The sequence below is a fragment of the Heloderma suspectum genome, chromosome 13, assembly GCF_057233095.1.
Source record: "Heloderma suspectum isolate Gila_16-S chromosome 13, 16-S_ref, whole genome shotgun sequence".
NCBI lineage: Eukaryota > Metazoa > Chordata > Lepidosauria > Squamata > Helodermatidae > Heloderma > Heloderma suspectum.
In genome coordinates, this window is record NC_139470.1 from 13,899,920 (window position 1) to 13,917,615 (window position 17,696).

At 43.1% G+C, this 17,696-nt stretch overlaps 1 protein-coding gene across 2 annotated transcripts in view; it reads left to right on the plus strand.

The window, feature by feature from the left end:
- The window catches only part of FBRSL1 (fibrosin like 1), a 965,642-nt gene that overhangs the window by 182,479 nt on the left and 765,467 nt on the right, over positions 1-17,696 (plus strand). Inside the window, exon 2 of one of the 2 annotated variants that reach the window (XM_084819250.1) lies at positions 13,307-13,381. The exons of the other annotated variant lie outside the window; for it this stretch is intronic. Within the exon in view, the coding sequence (XP_084675376.1) occupies positions 13,307-13,381 (75 nt within the window). The remainder of the gene's footprint in view (positions 1-13,306; positions 13,382-17,696) is intronic. 2 annotated transcript variants of the gene reach the window in all.

Consider the following 17,696-nt stretch of genomic DNA (forward strand, 5'->3'; position numbering starts at 1 on the left):
GAATTTCATGGTTGCCCCTGGCAACCTCTGAGGCCTAGCATTCTGGTTTTCCATGCACTCCTTTGGCAATAGTACTGGGTTAGGCTATTGGGCTTTCCCAATCCCTTCTTGTTAGTTCAACCCCTCTTATCCTTGCCTGTTTTTTATTTTATTTTTTTTGCTTCCAAATGAATCATACAGTCTTCTTTCTTGGCATGAAATCTGCAATCGGTGTCTCTGCAGAATACAAGCTCAGACCAGCCAAGAGACTCCTGTTGTCGGTTCCAATTTGGAGAGAGGAGTGGGTCTCTCTCTCTCTCTCTCTCTCCTTAAAATTTAGCTTGGTTACTTCAGACGCAAACATCAGGAAGGCAGAGCAATAGCCAGCCTACCGCATACTTGCTATGTTGTGTTTAGAGTTGTCAAAGCCTGCTTTAATATTAACACAGCATCTGTGTTTTGTTTAACCTCTGGTTGCCGAGAGTGATCATAAACTAACTGCATTACTGGTGTGTTGCCAGATAACCTTGGGAATCGGTCAGAGCCAATAATTGCCTCCTTTTTAACATAAAGGCCCTTTCTCTCTCCAGACGAGTGGCTATGGTTTGGGATGTTTATAGGGAATTTAAACTCTGGTTTGGAAAGGGATTCTTTTTGAATGCAGCCAGTAATTTCATAATTAGCTCTTAAAATTACAGAGTAGTAAAAGTCTGAGCATCATTAAAGATCAGAAGCGCCAGAGCATCTGTCTTGCATTTTTTGACTGCTCTGACTCTTGTTCCTTCTTGCTTCCATAAAAAAAAAAGGGGGGGGGGAGAACAAAATAATATGTTTTGAATTTATGAAAGGAGAGTGTTTTTATTCAGAAATATATTTTCTCTTCTAATCTAGCTACTAATCCAGTCATATTTCATAGTAGATGCTTCAGGGGATTTGAATGGTTTGGGACTAAGTGTGGTGGGGACATATAATCTGAGCACAAATCCATAAAGCTAGTGGACTGGACTGGACATTTGTTCCATTAAAGATGAGTGGAGTGCTGTTTTGAGAGGCTTCACTTGCTCTTTGCTTTAAAAAGAGATTGGCTGTGAATCTCTACCACATAACTGCGTCCCACACATGCATACCAGCTTTCATTTCAGTGGCTCATTCATCAAAGAAGACGGCAGCTTGCGTTGTGTGTTGCATCTCACCTGGCCCCTTTGAAAAGAGCCGTGTGTGGGGGAGTGCGTAGGTGGGGCTTGTACTGGAAATGCAAAGTATTGCCCCGAATGTGCATGCCAACTTTCTTTCCGTGGCTCCACAACATTTAATGTAGTTATCGCATTACAGACAAACGGTATGCCAAACGGATGAGTTAAGTGGAAGGCATCACCATGCTTGGCCAGTTGGTCATTTACAAACATGATATGATCGGGAGGGGTTGTAGCTCAGTGGCACATGGTTTGCATGCAGAAAGTCCCAGGTTCGATCCCTGGCATCTCCAGGTAGGGCAGGGAAAACCCATGCCTGAAAGCCACTGCCAGTCAGTGTCGACAATACTAGGCTAGTTGGATCAAGGCTCTGACTCAGTGTAAGGCAGCTTCCTATGTTCCTACGACACTGGGCTTGGGAATGTACAACTGCTTTGTGTTTGGCTTTCATTTTCATTGTCACCTGATAATTGTCCACAGTTTCTCTAGAATTTATATACAGTATAATTCAGGGTGCATGTATGTATGTATTTTATCACAGTATAATGGAATGTGAGATTTGGAGAGTGGTCCATGGATCTAAAGATCCAAGAGGCCTTGGATTTATTTTCCCAGTGCACACCCATATTGATTTATGTCATAGTGCAAACTGTTTTTGAAGAACAAGGGGAATATGGCACAGGGACCTGCTGTTTAAGTGGGGTGGGGTGGGGTAGTAAAAAATTCAACCGAATGCACCTAAGCCCTTGGGCATGTCTAATATGGCTCTGAGTCTTGGTCTGATACCATATTATTCCAAATACCAAACTCAGGTGACCCCCGCGCCCATCACTTTGTGGGCAGAAAGGGGCCGCCCACAAATGAAAGGACGTTTCTGAAGTGTGCAGAAGTATAAAACATTCTTTACTTCCGTAACAGAAGAACCAGTGCTAGCAGAAGATCCCAGGTTCAATCCCTGGCATCTCCAGTTAAAAATGGATCAGGTAGCAGGTGTTAAGAAATACTTTTGTCTGAGCTACTGGGAAGACACTGTCTATGTAGACAGTACTCAGATAGATGGACAAAGACTCTGACCTGGTAGATGGCACCATCTCAGCTGGTCAATATACTGATTAAACCAGTCCAAGCTTGTAGCCCTAATGCCAACACCGCAGGATAAGTTCTAGGTCTGTTTGATCCCATTTGCATGGAGAGTTCTCTGTTGACTCGGAACACACAGAAAACCAGGTTGGTTGCCCTGTGGTTTTCTCAGGATCCAGTCTTCCATGCTTCTCAGGAGCTGCCACCTAGACACCGAGCAGTGGAATTTACATAGGCAGGAGATGTTTGCTGCAGCCAAGCCATTACCACTGTTAAAGCTCTGCAGATCCTTGACCTCTCCCCTAAATGTAACGTACTTTCCCGGGGCAGCCTCTCTGAGATAGAGGGGGAGAGGGGGAGAGACGAGCTGTGCAGCAGACGCTCTCCATCTTGCATGGCTCGGTCTGAGAGGGCCCTGAAAGCAGAGTGGAAACATATATTAGTGTTAATTATTAATGATTATAATCTCACCACAGTTATTAGGGGTATTTATTATTTACTTACAGCTGCTCTGCCCTTTTCTCTTTCTCTCCCAAGCTCTGTTGATTTGCCTTGGGGCACTCTGCAGAACTTATGGTATAATAAGCATTATGAATGAAATAAGCCCTTAAATATAAATAAATGGACGGCTTGCTTTGCAAGCCAGGGAAGAGGGTGTTCGTGTGTTGTGAAGAGAATCTGAAAAGCAGGCCAAGACATCATCCGTCTTTCTGTCTCAATCCACTGATTCTGTCTGCTGGAAGAATTATTGACCGCAAATAGTCCTATGGCACCTTAAAGACTTAACAGATTTATTGTATCATAAGCTTTCGTGGACTTGAGTCCACTCTGTCAGATACGTGAAGCCACAGCCTGTACCTTTTGCATTTCATTGTCACTTAGCCCCATTTTTCTCTCTCTATACCCATGTATTTATATACCTGCCAACTGAGGATAATACTTCATGCATCTTGAGAAGTAGACTCTAGTACACAAAAGTTTGTGCCAGAATATATCTGTTAGCCTTTTAAGGCGCCACAAGACTCTTTATTGTTTTTGTGGGAACATAATTAAGATGGCCGCCATTCTGGAATTTAAAAGCTGACTTACTCTACAGTGGTAAAAAGAGGCAATACATTAAATTGTGCAGCCCATTTTGATCATCCTTCTCAAAGGACTAATATGCTGACAACTAGGACTGTATGTGTTATGATACAGCACCGAGGATGATATGGGGCACATACTTCAGCTTCCTTTTTTCTTTTGGGATAATAAAAAGCAAGTTTCTAGCCCATATGGCAATGGGCTGTATCTAACACTGGCTGTCTCTGAGCAGAATGGAAACTGCAGGCGGAATGAATTTCCATTTCTCCCTGTAGCCATCTGTGTGCCCCCCAAATCTGCACCAAGGGGTTGGGGCATGCAGGGGGTGAGCAAGAGTAAATCTTGTTGCACAAGTGAAGTCCACTCCTGCAACAGTGGATTAAACCCAATGAAAATGTCCTTGAAAGCATGTGAGCAATGCCTTGAGAAATCTCAGAAGCCAGTATTTTTATTGGTCAGGGCTTAATCTCCATTTATGTATTAATTTATTATGTTGATACCTCACCCCTCTTCCAAGGAGCTCAAGTTGGCATAAACGGTTCATCCCAAATGCCTGTGTTCTCCTAATTTTGTGATGGAGTTGTCCTTTTTTTTTTTTTAAGTGTATTAAGTGAAGTTAAAATTCATATCTTAGTGAAAATAATATAATAAAATACATTATATTAGGGACAGTTGATTACACAAGTGTGCATTAGGCAAAATTATATACAACATACATGCGTTATAAAAGAAGTTTCGTGCAAACTTTAAAAAATAAATCTTGAACTGATGTGGAAATAAGATGAACTGAATTTAAGGTTGGGAAAATGAGAAACTGAGAGAAACCGAAAATTGCAGATTTGTGCATCCCTACTCCATCTGGAGTAGATGACTGCCCTTTCTCTTAGAGTTTCCAGATTTCATGCAAATGGGTTAGATTTCAGGGATAGTGGTCAGAACCAAGAGGAGGCTGTGCCAGGTAATATCCTCAGGTCTGTGCTCCAAGCCTCCACCCCTACTCCTCCAGGTTGCACTCAATTTTATAACCAAAGTTGAAATGTGGGATATAATTTTTAAAAAATAATAAAAAGTGTTTTTCCTAGCAACTTTTCACTGCTCTATTAAGCCTGGATTTGCTTAGAAACTGCCCCCCCCTTCTTATTTGCTCTTTGAGCTTCATAAACCCAGCAGTAGAAAATTGAGCTTATGTTCAGCATCAGTAGGTGTCTTATCTGTGTTTTGTATGCTCCCTCACCAAGTGTGATTACAGGTAAAAATGTCAAGAGAGGAGGTCAATGGAAGAGGTGAAGCTCACTCAATATGCCCAGTAGGTTGTTGGTTTTGAGAATCATGGACAAAGTAAGCCCTCAGTGGAGAGCTGTAGAGACGGGCTTGTAGAGGAGTAATGTGTTACAGACCTTGTGGTTTAGTTCTCTGCTTCCTCCCCGCCCTATGTAGCCTCATTCCCGCAGGCTTCAGCTTCTTTCCCTGGCCTGCTGTGATGTCTAGACATCAAGACTTCAAAGTCTCCAACATTTCCCTCCTTCAGAGTCAGCTCTTAACATGTCCCCTACTGCCTAGCTTTGGGAGGAAAAAACTTAAGTGTGGTCATATCTAGCAGGAGGTAGTTCTTGAGTCACTGGCGTTGCCTCTTTGGGGGTTGTTCACAATGTCCATGTCATGGACAGCTGTTGGATTGTACGTTGTTCGTTATGCCTCCTTCATCCCTATGGGAACTGGTTGTGAGAATCGGTCTGATATAGTTAACAAAGTGTTGGATATTGTCTGCCTTCTCTTACACTGTAATTTTTGCCATTTCTGCAGGTTACCAAATCATCCCGCAGTTGAAGTTGCTTTTGGGTGGTAGTTACGATTTTTAGAGAAGTTAGCAAATTCCATGTTTGTTCATGAGTTATTTTATGCACTGACAGTGCAATCCTATGCACGTTTACTTGGAAGTAAGTCCTCTGTGTTCATTGCATAGGATTGCAGCCTGCTTCATTTAAGCGACCCAGTTTATTTTATTTATTTATTTATTGCATTTATACCCCACCTTTTTTCCTCTTGCAAGGAACTCAAGGCGGCTTACATTATCCTCCTCCTCTCCATTTTATCCTCACAACAATAACCCTGTGAGGTGGGTTGGGCTGAGAGTCTGTGACTGGCCCAAAGTCACCCAGTGTGCTTCCATGGCCGAGTGGGGACTAGAACCCGGATCTCCCAGCTCCTAGTCCAACACTCTTGCCACTACACCACACTGGCTCTCGTTAAATATAAATGAGGTCAAATGGAATGACAATACACGCAGAGAGACAGATTTGGGCAGCATTCAACAAACAAACTCGCCAACTGGCCAGGGGTGAGAAAGTCTTTGGTTTGGGCCAGCAAGAATGCTCAGGGATGGAGGTTACATTACAGCAGCTAAATTGGGCTGCCAGAAAAACCTGGAGCACATTTTTTGGGAGAGAGCCTTTGTTCTCTAGTTCTGAAAGGCATTTTCAAGAGTTACTTCCCTTTCCCTTCCCCTACCGCAATTCTGATTGGTGGGTTGAGGGCTAACCGCACCATTTTCAGTCACTCTCTGGTGCTGTGCTGTATTGTTTTAATTTCTCTCCCTGTCCTAGGGTGGACAGATGTCCTCTTTTATGACAGTCCAGTATTTCACTTGCTGTCCGGGCTGGTGCCTGGTTTCCGTGAAGGCCTGAAGTGTATGTCTTTCTGAGCATTGTCCTGCTTGCTTCTGAGTAGACATTCAAAGGCTTGGTGTTTGGGATCTTATTTGAAGCGCTACTATGTGATTCTTTCCTGCTTACTTCTGAGTAGACATGCAGAGGCTTTTCCAGCTTGCTTTTGAATAGACATGCTGCTCATGCTTACTTAGTAGACATGCTTCCTGCAATAAATTGCTAACAATGGAAAGGGGGGGGGGTTAAACCCCACCTACTTTAGCCTGTGACCCCACTTACTTCACCTTTGACCCTGCCCGCCATTGGAAGGCGGCCCTTGAGAACTTCCCGAAAATGGAATCTGGACTTTGGGGCAAAAAAGGCTCTTTACCCCTTCTTAAAGGCAAGTTGGCAGCTCAGCTGCTGCTGTACTGCCATGCAAATTGCAGCCTGAAATGAGTTTCCCAGGGGCATTTGAGGTTTCAGTTCTTGCAGCACAAAAGGAGCCCGGCATTAGCTAGCTTGCCTTGCCCCCAGCTTTCTCCATTCCCCTCCCTTTCCGAGCCTTTCCAGCTGCCTGAAACCTGGACTTTTAAAGTTCAACACCCATACAGCTGCCCTGAAAGCCTGTTTATTAATTACTATTACCATACCATTATTATTACTCTCTCTAAAAATTATTATTATTTATTTCATTTCTATACCGCCCAATAACCAAGGCTCTCTGGGACTGTTCAATCGCCAGTTCTCCTTTTAAACTGTTGCCAGTGCTCCTAAGAAGTTGCCAGTTCTCCTTGAAACTGCCATGTATAAAATGCTTTATAAAACATCTGCAGATTGTCCTGCTTTTTTGTGGCTTAAATGCTGAAAATGACTCTTTTCTCAGGTTTGCTCCTCCCCATACAAATCCAGGGAAGCAAGCAGAAATCTTGAAACAAAAGGCCTTATTTAAAGGAGAGTTAGAACAGTCTAAATCTTTAATCACTGCCTTCTCCAATGCCTTTGGATTAATTAAGAAAAGGGAAAAGACTACCTACTGGTCGCCTCTTTTCATAGTAAAGACCCTGCCAAATGTTCACACACTCCTATTTATTTTTATTTAGGGGTAATGATGAATGGGGGTAAATAACTGAAAGGGAATTGATTTCAAGTAGGGTCTAAATGAGAAATTAATAGCACAATTCTAGGCCTGTCTACTTAGATGTAAACTCACACTGTGTTCAGTGGGTCTTACTCCTAGGTAAGTTTGTACAGGATTGCAACCTAATTGGGAGTAAATTGGTTGAAGAGCAACTGATTTGAGTTGACCTGGGAGTGGGGTGCAAATGAATTCAAGAGTTAACTTGGGAGTGATTTTGATGGGAAATTATTATTATTAGGCTTCTGTGAAATTGAAATTCTAGTAATTATTTTTAAATTTTCATCTGTACTTCTAAATTGAGATGTGCAAATTTTATGCAAATCTGTGGAATCTTTTGTCCTCTTTTTTGGTGCTGCATAGTGGCCACACTACACTCCCAGTGCAAAGCTACTTCCCCCATGCAGTCTCTTTTGCTTCCCTCCCCCAGCACTATCCTCTTCATAAAGAGCCTTTGCTGCCACAGTCTCCACACCTCATCCTGAGAATATATTCCTTCCAGATACCACCCAGTCAACAAACTCCTGCCACTTAATTCCAAATGCAGGTATATTTTTAAGAACAGCAGGAAGTTTCTTTTGTAAATTGATTGACTTGACTGCATAGGAGAACGCAAAGAGCAATTTCAAATTTCTGTTTTGCCTTCTCTGCTTTCTTCCCTGTGCATGCCTACCGCTGCCGTCTTTCTCCATTACTCAGCTCTTATTGCAACTGGCTTCTCTCTCTCTCTCTCTCTCTCTCTCTCTCTCTCTCTCTCTGTACTTTGCACACTAGAAAGAGAGAAGTTTTCCAACAACTCAGAAGGCTGATTAAGAAACAAAAGACTGGGTTGTGAGGAGAACTGCTGCAGGGGAGGGTGAAAAATCTGGAGTGGATTTATTTGGGAGAGAGGGAGGGAATCCATCGCTTAGACATTTTGAACCTGGTTTTGAAAACCAAAGCTTGCTGAGCTCTGCCAAGGTTTGCCAGGGAAAAGGGGGCAATGTTTAATTTTTAGAAAGAGAACTGCAAGGGTACTCAGGCTTATGTGGAACAATGGCATCTGTGCTATTAACCTTTCTCCTTAATTCTGTGGGAGGGGTAGGCTGTCACTTGTTGGGTAGAAAGGGAAAAGTTCAGAGGCACTTATATTCTTGCTGACTAGTAGAAATAATTTTTGGCTACTAAACTGAGACATAGTGTATGGACCCCATGATTGTGACAAGGAAAGAAGGGATAACTGATTTAAGTTGTTCAAACCTGCAAGACAGGCCTGGTCAATATATTGTTAAGCAAAAGTCTGAATGGCATTCCTCTCTCTCCTCTTCCTCCCCTAAGGAATTTGCTAATTTAGTCTAGGAAAATGGGGGAGTTTGAGGGAGTTGCAGCTAGAATCAGAGTGACACAAGATCAGGCTGAGATAATGGAACTAAGCAGGGTTCTGGAAGCTTCTTTAGAGTGCAAGAACCCCCCTTCTCCCAAAAACGTAATGCGGGAGCATTGTTTGTTGCAGTGTTAATGCTGTGAGCCCTCATTCATGCTCAACACGTATATTTGTAAATAAATCTCCAGTGTCCTCATTCAAAGGAAAACAAACCCAGGGTAAAATGTTTGCAGCCCTCACCATTTCGAGTAACAGGGTGTGAGGGCAGAACAATTTATATACAGAAAAAAACGGTCAAATACTTTCTTCCAAAATGCTGTGGTATATTTGTTCTCCCACCAGTTGGGATAGAAAACTACTTTAGATGGCTGTGTCTAGCATTTCTGTTGATCGTTGTTGTGCATCTTACTGATTTTTACACGGGGTGTGTTACAAAGGACTTTGTAGTTATTCTGTCTCAGAATTTGTATCAGGAAAAGCAACTACACCCTTTCTGGAATATCCTAAATTCAGTAGTATTCAGAATAGTGAGTCATTTTTTTCTTATCGAGATTTTAGATGGTTACCAGTTGCGTTTCACTCATTCTACCCGCTATCAGAATTTCAAACTCTGACAGTGTTTGTTGCTTTTTCCTGTTTTCTTTTTGCATGCACATGTACACACACACACACGCACACGCACACTTTCCTACATCATTGTTCTAAGTAACTTTTGCTCATGTGCCGTAATCAAGATGCTTTTGCTGACTGGAGAAAAAAGGAGGAAAGAACTGTGTCTTATTTTCTGCACCAAATGATGTGTTTCACTAGAAGTCTTTTTTACTGAGGTTACGTAATGTTGAAAGCTGTTGCACAGATGTGGCTCTTAAAAATGTGTGCAGATATATACATAACCTCTAATTAAATACACATCGTTTCAGTTACTTATAGCTAATTATAACTCTATATAGGCTTATTTGTCTTTTTCTGTTGTTTCCCTCGGGGTAGTGTGTTGTTGGTCCAGTTTCATGGGGACCCAGGATAGGGAGCCCAAGGGTGCTAAATGGATGTTCCCAGTCTAAATCTATCCTTAAATCACCTGCAGCCATTAGCTGAAAAATGATCAAATGGGTATGGAAAGAGTTTTAGGTGGCAGTTGTTAAGTGGCTGTTTTCAAGGAAGCGGCATTCTAATCCACGTTAGGGCACAATCCTATGCATGTTTAGGATCCTAAACATGCATAGGATTGTGCCCTTTATTAGCCCTTGGGGATCAGCATTGTTAGGCATTTGCCGAGATCCATGGTCCATTATGGACTCTGGATCCCTAGAGCAGCATTCCTTAGTGTGGGTTCCTCAGATGGTTTGGACTACATCTTCCATTATTTCTGACCACTGGCCATGCTGTCTGGGTCTGATGGGAGTTGTTGTCCACAACATCTGGTGGGACCCATGCTGCTGCTCCTTGATGCTGCAGCTGTTCACCTGTCCTCTCTGAGCGACCTAGCAGTGAGAGGAGCAGGGGGAAGAAGTAGTGAGCTCCGCATATCTTGTCTCCCCACCCCCATCTCAGATGTACCTACTGGGTCCAAGGAGTGCATTTTGCCTAAGAGCCCCCGAGAACCTAGAATCAGTACTGCTTATTATGTGTATGGAACCAAAATATAGTAATCACTCTGGTTTAATTTCTGTATTGTACAAGAACAATTGTGTTGTTCATGGAACAATTTCTGTGTTGCCCTTTACATCGGGGTGGGCAAGTTGTGGGCCTTCAGTTGTCTTTGGCCTACAACTCCCATGATCCCTTACCATCACCTATGCTGGTAGGGCTGATGGGAGTTGTAGGCAAAAACACCTGGAGGGCCACAACTTTCCCACTCTTGCCTTGCATATTTACACTAGTCAGGGGCAACGTGGCATGTGAGGCAGTAACCATTGATAAACTGATGTTGAACCATTACAATCTATCCACTACTATCAAAGTATCCACTACTTCACACCCTTATTTAACTGTTTCATCACATTTATTGTAAGCACAGCAGGGAGATTAAAGGGTGTTACAAAGCAAATAATCTATGTTGAGTGATCTGAAATATGCGCCTGTGGTTGGTTTAGGGAGGACTTGGTACCGCAGCCAACTACATTTTCCCCGTTATTAAATCAGTGCTGTTGTTGAAGAAGAAGGGGGGAAAACATGTAGGAGCAATGGAAAGCTTGCCACCTGCCCTACTTAGGAAGAACCAGGAGGGAAATAAGCCAGCACGCTAGGCCAGGATATGAAATGACTTTATGCAGTTGTCTGAGGGCTACAGGCTCTGCATTGTGGCCCAAGTTTTCACCCATCATTGACTCTCTCTGCAGCTGTCATAATGTTATTCTGTTCAGCGGCCTCTTTTGTTTTGTTAGGAAATTATTTCAAACATTTCAGCTCTGATCCTTTGAGGAGGAATTAAAGTTTGGCAGCTGGGCTGTGTCTTTCCTCTTCTCTCCTCACTGCCCGCCCCCCCTCCTCCAAATCCTCCACATTAGCTAGGCCTTAATTACTTTCTGCGTCCTGAGGCCTACTCAGCCCTGGAGAGGAGTAGGCAGACCAGAGGCCTTGCTTTCTCTCAGTGGCTGTTGAGTGATGTGCTAAGTAAGTGGAAATGATAATGCTGTGTGACAAAGCAGCTGTAATAGACTTTCTGTGGTGTGAGTGAAGGAGTCTTTAATTAGAACTGAAGGTCATTCTTGCTGAAGGATATGGTTCAAAAGCCAATGTAGTTTGTCTTGAAGCCTTGTTTTGTGAAAAGCACTTGGCAAAGGCACAAGGGATAATTGCTAATGAGGTGGAGAGGGGGACTTGATTTCTGCTTATGCTAACTTGGGGAGGGGCCCTTTAGAAAGTGATTTTGCTATGAGAATGTTGATTGGGGAAATCACCTCGTGGTGGTTTTTCCACCTCATCTTTTCATGAGACACACTAGGCCTTTAGAAACTTTTCAGCTGTCCTCTACGTGCTCAGTGAGTTATGGCACTGTATGTGTATCATTGCCACAGAAGCCTCTGCTCCCCTGCCGTATGCGCATTTCTTGGTATGCTTCTTTGTACGCCCACTGGCACCTCTCTCTCTCTCTCTCTCTCTCTCTCTCTCTCTCACACACACACACACACACACACACTATGTGCATTCCAGAGGTGTGCCTGAATGTCTGAAATGGACTCCAGATAGTTTTTTCTTTCATATATCTTAGGTCTCATTTCATACTCTCTTTTCTACCATTGCTTCCTCCACCTCCAAGACCCAGTCCTTCCAATTCACTACCAGTTTGGCTTCTATTGAGTCTTTATTAAGCACACCACCTAAAATTAATCTCCAGTAGCCACTGACAGCCTTATCCTCCAGGATATCCTCACCATCCCAGCTTTGCACATATTGCTGGCAGGTTGCCTCTTTCAAAATAGATCTATCACTTGGAGAAACCCAGTTTTCATCCTGTAAACCAGGGGTAGGCAACTGGTAGGCCAAAATGTCTGAAGGCTGCAAGTCCCATCAATGTTCAGCATTGACTATGCTAGCTAGGGCTGATGGGAGTTGTCGGCCAAAACATGTGGAAGGCGACAAATGTCGCCTACCCTCGCTGTAGACGAACAGTCAACATATTCTGAGTGTGGATCCTTACGTAGCCAAAACAGGACCACCCATGTACAAGCAGGAGGTATCAACGGGTTTGGGAAAACCCTGAGGTTTGCAAAAGTACCAAAAAAAAACACAAAACCCTTTAGAGGGAGAAAAAACCCTTAAGCAGGGGAAAAATCCAAAACAGCACACTGAGAACTGAGCATGCTCAGTGACAACAGAATAGTGGCTGCTGAAGAGGTCTGGAAGAAATGGAAAACCAGCTGGGAGCAGGAACAGAATGGAGTATCTTGGAGGAGGGCTAACTGGAACCTTGAACAGGAACATTCCATACTGCAACATTTTATTGCAGGTCTTACTTGTAAAAAAAAAACTATTTTAAAACTGGAAGACCTTCCTTTGATTTGTTTAACAAAAACTGCCTCCTATGAAAGCTATGTCAGCATCTGTTAAATTCAATCTCTATAGCCCACCCCACTTCCCATCTCATAGATCCACACAATAGATGAGATACTCAATGGGCTCTTCTTTCCACCACTAATTGGCCACAACCTCAGAAACCCATGACAATCCTCAGCAAAGTGAATGGTCCTGGAAACTTGACAAAGTAATGAAACTATTAATCCTTGCTTGGGGCTATATAGGCAGCTAACTTTTTTTGAAAGCATACCAGTGTTACGGCATCACTGGTGTTATTAATTTGTGGGACCAAAAGATCACAACACACTCTCCAACATCTGACAGTATTTAAGCTGAGGAGAGGCTCAGTGTTGAAATATATGAAATGGATTTTGTTTATTTATTTATCAATATATTTCTATCCTGATTTTTGTATCCTAAGCATTTATAAAGCCATTCATAATACACAACAAAACAATACCAATAGAATTTTTAAAATGGTAAATATCCAATAAAAACTAAGAGAAGAATCATATAACCAAATTAAAAACAGCAAAAAATAAATATAAATATACAGAGTGCCAGAGCAAACATATAATAACTTAAACAGCAACAGAATCAAAGGTCTTCAACCGCTGTTGAAACAGAAGTAAAGATGAGTGTGACATTGAGCATCTGCAGAGTGCCATTCCCTCACCACAGTCAGCTTCCAGATATCTAGGGCTACTCACAAAATTGGGAGTCCCAGTATCCCTAATTTTTATAAATTAAGAAGAGGTCATAGAGTATGGCACTGTGAGTAATTTCATTTCATTTAAAATATTTCTAGGCCACCTTTCAAGGCAGAAGCATATCCTCTGGGTCTCCCTGTTCAACAGGGATGCTTCCTGTCTTCTGGAACCTGGTAAATAACTGTTTCTATTTGGATTCTTACTTTTGTTGTCTTTGAGGGGAGTTGTTGGGGATGCCTCTTGTTAGTGTGAATTGCAAAACTGTTTTTTTGTTGTTGTTTTTAATTCAACTCTCTCTTCTCAGGGTGCCTTGAAATGAAATCTTGCATTGAGGCAGGCATGCATCTTCTCTCTAGTGCACATCCATGCAAAATACATGGGCATGAACAGTATGGCACCAAGCAGTGCACACAGTCACATGCTGGTGAAGGTCCCTTTTGAATGGCTGATAACCAAATTTAGGGCAATTATATTGTGTATGCGCGCGCGCACGTGCGCACTCACGAATATGAACATATTTTTAACCTAAAGAACAACAAGCTTCTTGGCTTTTAAAATGCAGTGGGACAGGCTATTGCAGAGTAAAATGAATGTGAGATACAGCAGACAACGCAGAGACTTGCACAAAGTGTAAGTGGCTTGGATAGGGACCCTACACCAGCCATCCCCAACTTGATAACCTCCAGTTGTTTTGGACTTCAACTCCCATCAGCCCCAGCTAGCATGGCCAATGGTCAGGAATACTGGGAGTTCTAATCCAAAACATCTGCAGGGCACCCTGTTGGGGAAGGCACCCCTATCCTATAGGAGGTGTATGATAAGAGTACCTCCAATTTTATTTGCTTTGTATATTCAGTGTTTATCCCAACTTCCCTCAAAGGAGTTCAGGAGTTATTCATCATGAGTGGGCAATCTGTGACCCATCAGATAATGCTGGACTCCAACTCCCATTATCCCTGACCATTAGGCATGCTGGCCGGGGCTGATGGAGGTTGGAGTCCAACATTTGGAGGCTCACATGTTGATAACTTCAGGTGTATGTAGTTCTCCCCCCACCCATTTTATTCTTACAACAACCCTGTAAGGTATGTTAGACTGAGAGAAGGTCTCCCAGTGAGCCTCGGGGCTGAGTGGGGATTTGGTGCCTATCACAACACCTTATGGAATTCACTTCCACAAGATGTAGTGATGGCCACCAATTTGGATGGCTTTAAAAGGACAAATTCCTGGAGGCTAGGGCTATCAATGGCTATTAGTCCTGATGGCTATGTGCTACCTCCAGTATCAGAGGCAGTATGCCTATGTACACCAGTTGCTGGGGAACATGGGTAGCAGGGTGCTGTTGCACTCTTGTCCTGCTTGTGGGTTTCCCGTGGCCAGCTGGTTAGCCACTGCGTGAACCAAATGCTGGACTATATGGCCCCTCGGTGTGATCCATCAGGGCTCTTCTTGTGTTCTTATGAACCTGCTTCTAGTGGTTAAAATGTCGATTCTATACCACACTGTCTCTTTCCATCACACCACTGTTTATTTGTGGAAAATGCTGACTTTAAATATGTATTTTCATCTCCAAAGAGTCACATCTGTCAGAGGGAAGAAAGCTCCCGTACAATGCGATTATCATCAGGTGAATGGGTTAGTAACAGATTGCCTAAATTCACACTTGATATTGGCTTCTTGAAGCTTGTCTGCAGTGTAGCTCAAATCTGCAGAGACTGGTTCACGGGGCTGTACTGCACCTGTGTGTCTGACGGACTACTTGTTGAACTGCTATGGTCTGCCGCCTGAGGGTTGTGTGCATATGGATTAAACCTTTCTGCATGGCGGCGCTGTGTGGTGCTTGGCTTGTTCTGCTTTCTGTAGCCTTTTTCTCTCTCTCAAGCTTAAGATGGAGGAAAGAAGTTAGAGGAGGGAGCCATTATGTTAAACATGAGCCTGTGGCAAGGTTTGTTCATTAGTTTCATAAACCATGTCCACTTCTCCTTAGCCAATGCAGTGAATTAAAAAAGAAGTGCTTGAATTTTTTTTAAAAAAAGTGCCAGTCACAAGGCATCTACATTTCAAGCACAGAATTCAGTAGAAAGCAGAAAACAGGAACAGAAGCAAAAAGCCTCACGTATTAGCAAAGCTGGAATTCTCAAGGATCGTACTAAAATAACCAGCCACACGCAGTTTGATTTAGGCCATTTCTCCAGTTCATAACCTCGGTGTTGTTTAGGCTGATTTTGATTGGCAGAGACAAGTTTAAACCTGCCTCGTCCTGTTGTAGTTCTTCTTTTCTCATGGGCAGTTTCCGTTTTCTTCTGTCTGTCCCGCTCTCACTCCATCTTGCGCTCTCTTTTGTTTCAAATTAGCACTGCAATTAAAGTCTGAGATCCTGCTGGCAGCTAACCAGTAATTACTGTACAGTGAAAGGGAGAAACATCTGTCAAAGCTAGGATGAGATAACAGCTGTAATTGATTGCCACCTCACAGAGCCTGACCACCAACAGATGGCTGGGGCCATTTTTTAATAAACAGACGCAACAGCAATGCCAGGGCTCTCCATGTCTCATCGGAGGTGGCTGTGTGTGAATTACACCTGTTCTGAAGTTGCCGTGTGAGGGCCAGGCATTCTCGCTTCCTTTACTGTATCTTTTCCCAAGCTCTCTTCCAAGGGCTCCAGCAGTGTGCATTGTATTTACAGAGGGTCAGACAAGAGGGGGAAAGATGCTGTGAATAAGGCTTCAAGTGGTGCCTCAGTGGGAATCAGTTACACTTAGCACTGTTGATTGTTGCACAGGAAGGGCCTCCTGATAAGGATCCGCTTGTCAAATTCACAGGAGAGAGAAGGAATGGCATCAGAAAGGACCCCCCCCCCCTAAAATGTTTGCTGCAGGGATGTCTTTGTTCCTATAACTTTGGTGGCAGTACCTTGATGATAGCGGCAGAGCCCTCAGCACTGTGTTTTCTGTTACGTTTGAGAATTTTCAGCGTTGTTGCCAGTAGCAGAGAATGCAAGGTCAGTCGCCCACATCTCTAGGTAGGCATGGGGTAGACCTCTGTCTGAAATCCTGGAGAGATGCCAGTCTGTGTAGTGTTTACTGTGATGATGTGAGGCATCTTCCTAAGTTCTCATATTGTTTTGCTGTAGGTCATTTCCACACAGAAGATTTCTTGGGTGTCAAGCAACCTGAATCAGAACAAGGCAATCGTGCCAGTACCTTTGCATGTGCTAATCCTTGCTGGTGCAAATGGCAGAATGGAGAGTTTAGTGGGGCCACCTTGATTGGCGCGCTTACCACAGGATTATTGTGAAACCACCACCCAAATCCTTTGCCTTTTTGCTTCTGCATGCTGCTTCCAGTTGTAGTACTAGATCCCACAGCCAACCGTGAAGTTAGCTGCAAGCTGGATGCAGCATCATTGGTGAAGCTGATGGAATAGCCCATGTCTATCATGACAACCAAATGGGGGGAAATTGCCATCCCCAGGGAAACCAAAGGCCACTTTCCATGTTACCTTTCTCAACTCACATTCTTAAAGGATGTGATGGTGGTCTGTAGAGATCCTAATAATGGTGATCTGCTTAATATGCAAACCGTAACCTGGGAATGAGACTATAAACAGAGCCCTGACAGATCAAACTGCAGGTAGATCTAGCCTGAGGTCCCGCCTGCCAGGTCTGACTCAATGTAAGGCAGCCTTCCCCAATATGGTGCCCTCCAGATGAGTTGGATTACAACTCCCATCATTCCCAGCTAGCATGGCCATTGGGGAATGGCTAAGTTGCGGAAGACTTGTGTAAGCCAACTTCCTTTGTTTCTGCTTGGGAAGCCTGAAGGGATGCTGTTGTGCAGAAGCAACATTTTCAAAATCCTTTAAAGTATTTTTCATGTTTATTTTTACGTTTCAAGGGTTCACCTTCCATGCCCTGACCCTGTTGGGTAGACCTCCCTGTGATACCATGTAAAAAAGCAGTCTCCATTTAAGCTGTGTGCTCTGTCATTAATTTGGCTAATAAATCGTAGCATAAGAACAAGAGTCTTGGAAGATTAACATCTACAATCAATTGGGAATTACAGCATTGGCTCTCATAGCACAAGCAGATCGTTAAGTCTTAGGAAATTTATTGCCTTACAAATCTGCTTACATAAAAAAGAATCTGTTGACTTGAAGTCTTTGTAAGTTGTCATAATAATAATAATAATAATAATAATATCACAGATTTTTGTGTTTTCTTGACAGGAGGTTAAATAATGACAGTCAGCTATCATCCCAGGAACTTGCTCTCAGCCGCAATGCATGATAAACATTTTGCTTTCATATGCCATTACTTTTGCTTATGCATCCTGTTAAAAGCGATAGGGAGTTGTTCTGATTTCTTTCTTCCTTCTGACGTTCAGAATCCTTTTAGCCTGTCAGTAGATATGTTAAACTTGTCATACAGTTGTACTGGTGGTCAGGGGGATGGGACCCTACATCCCTACAGCTAGAATAAATTGGCTT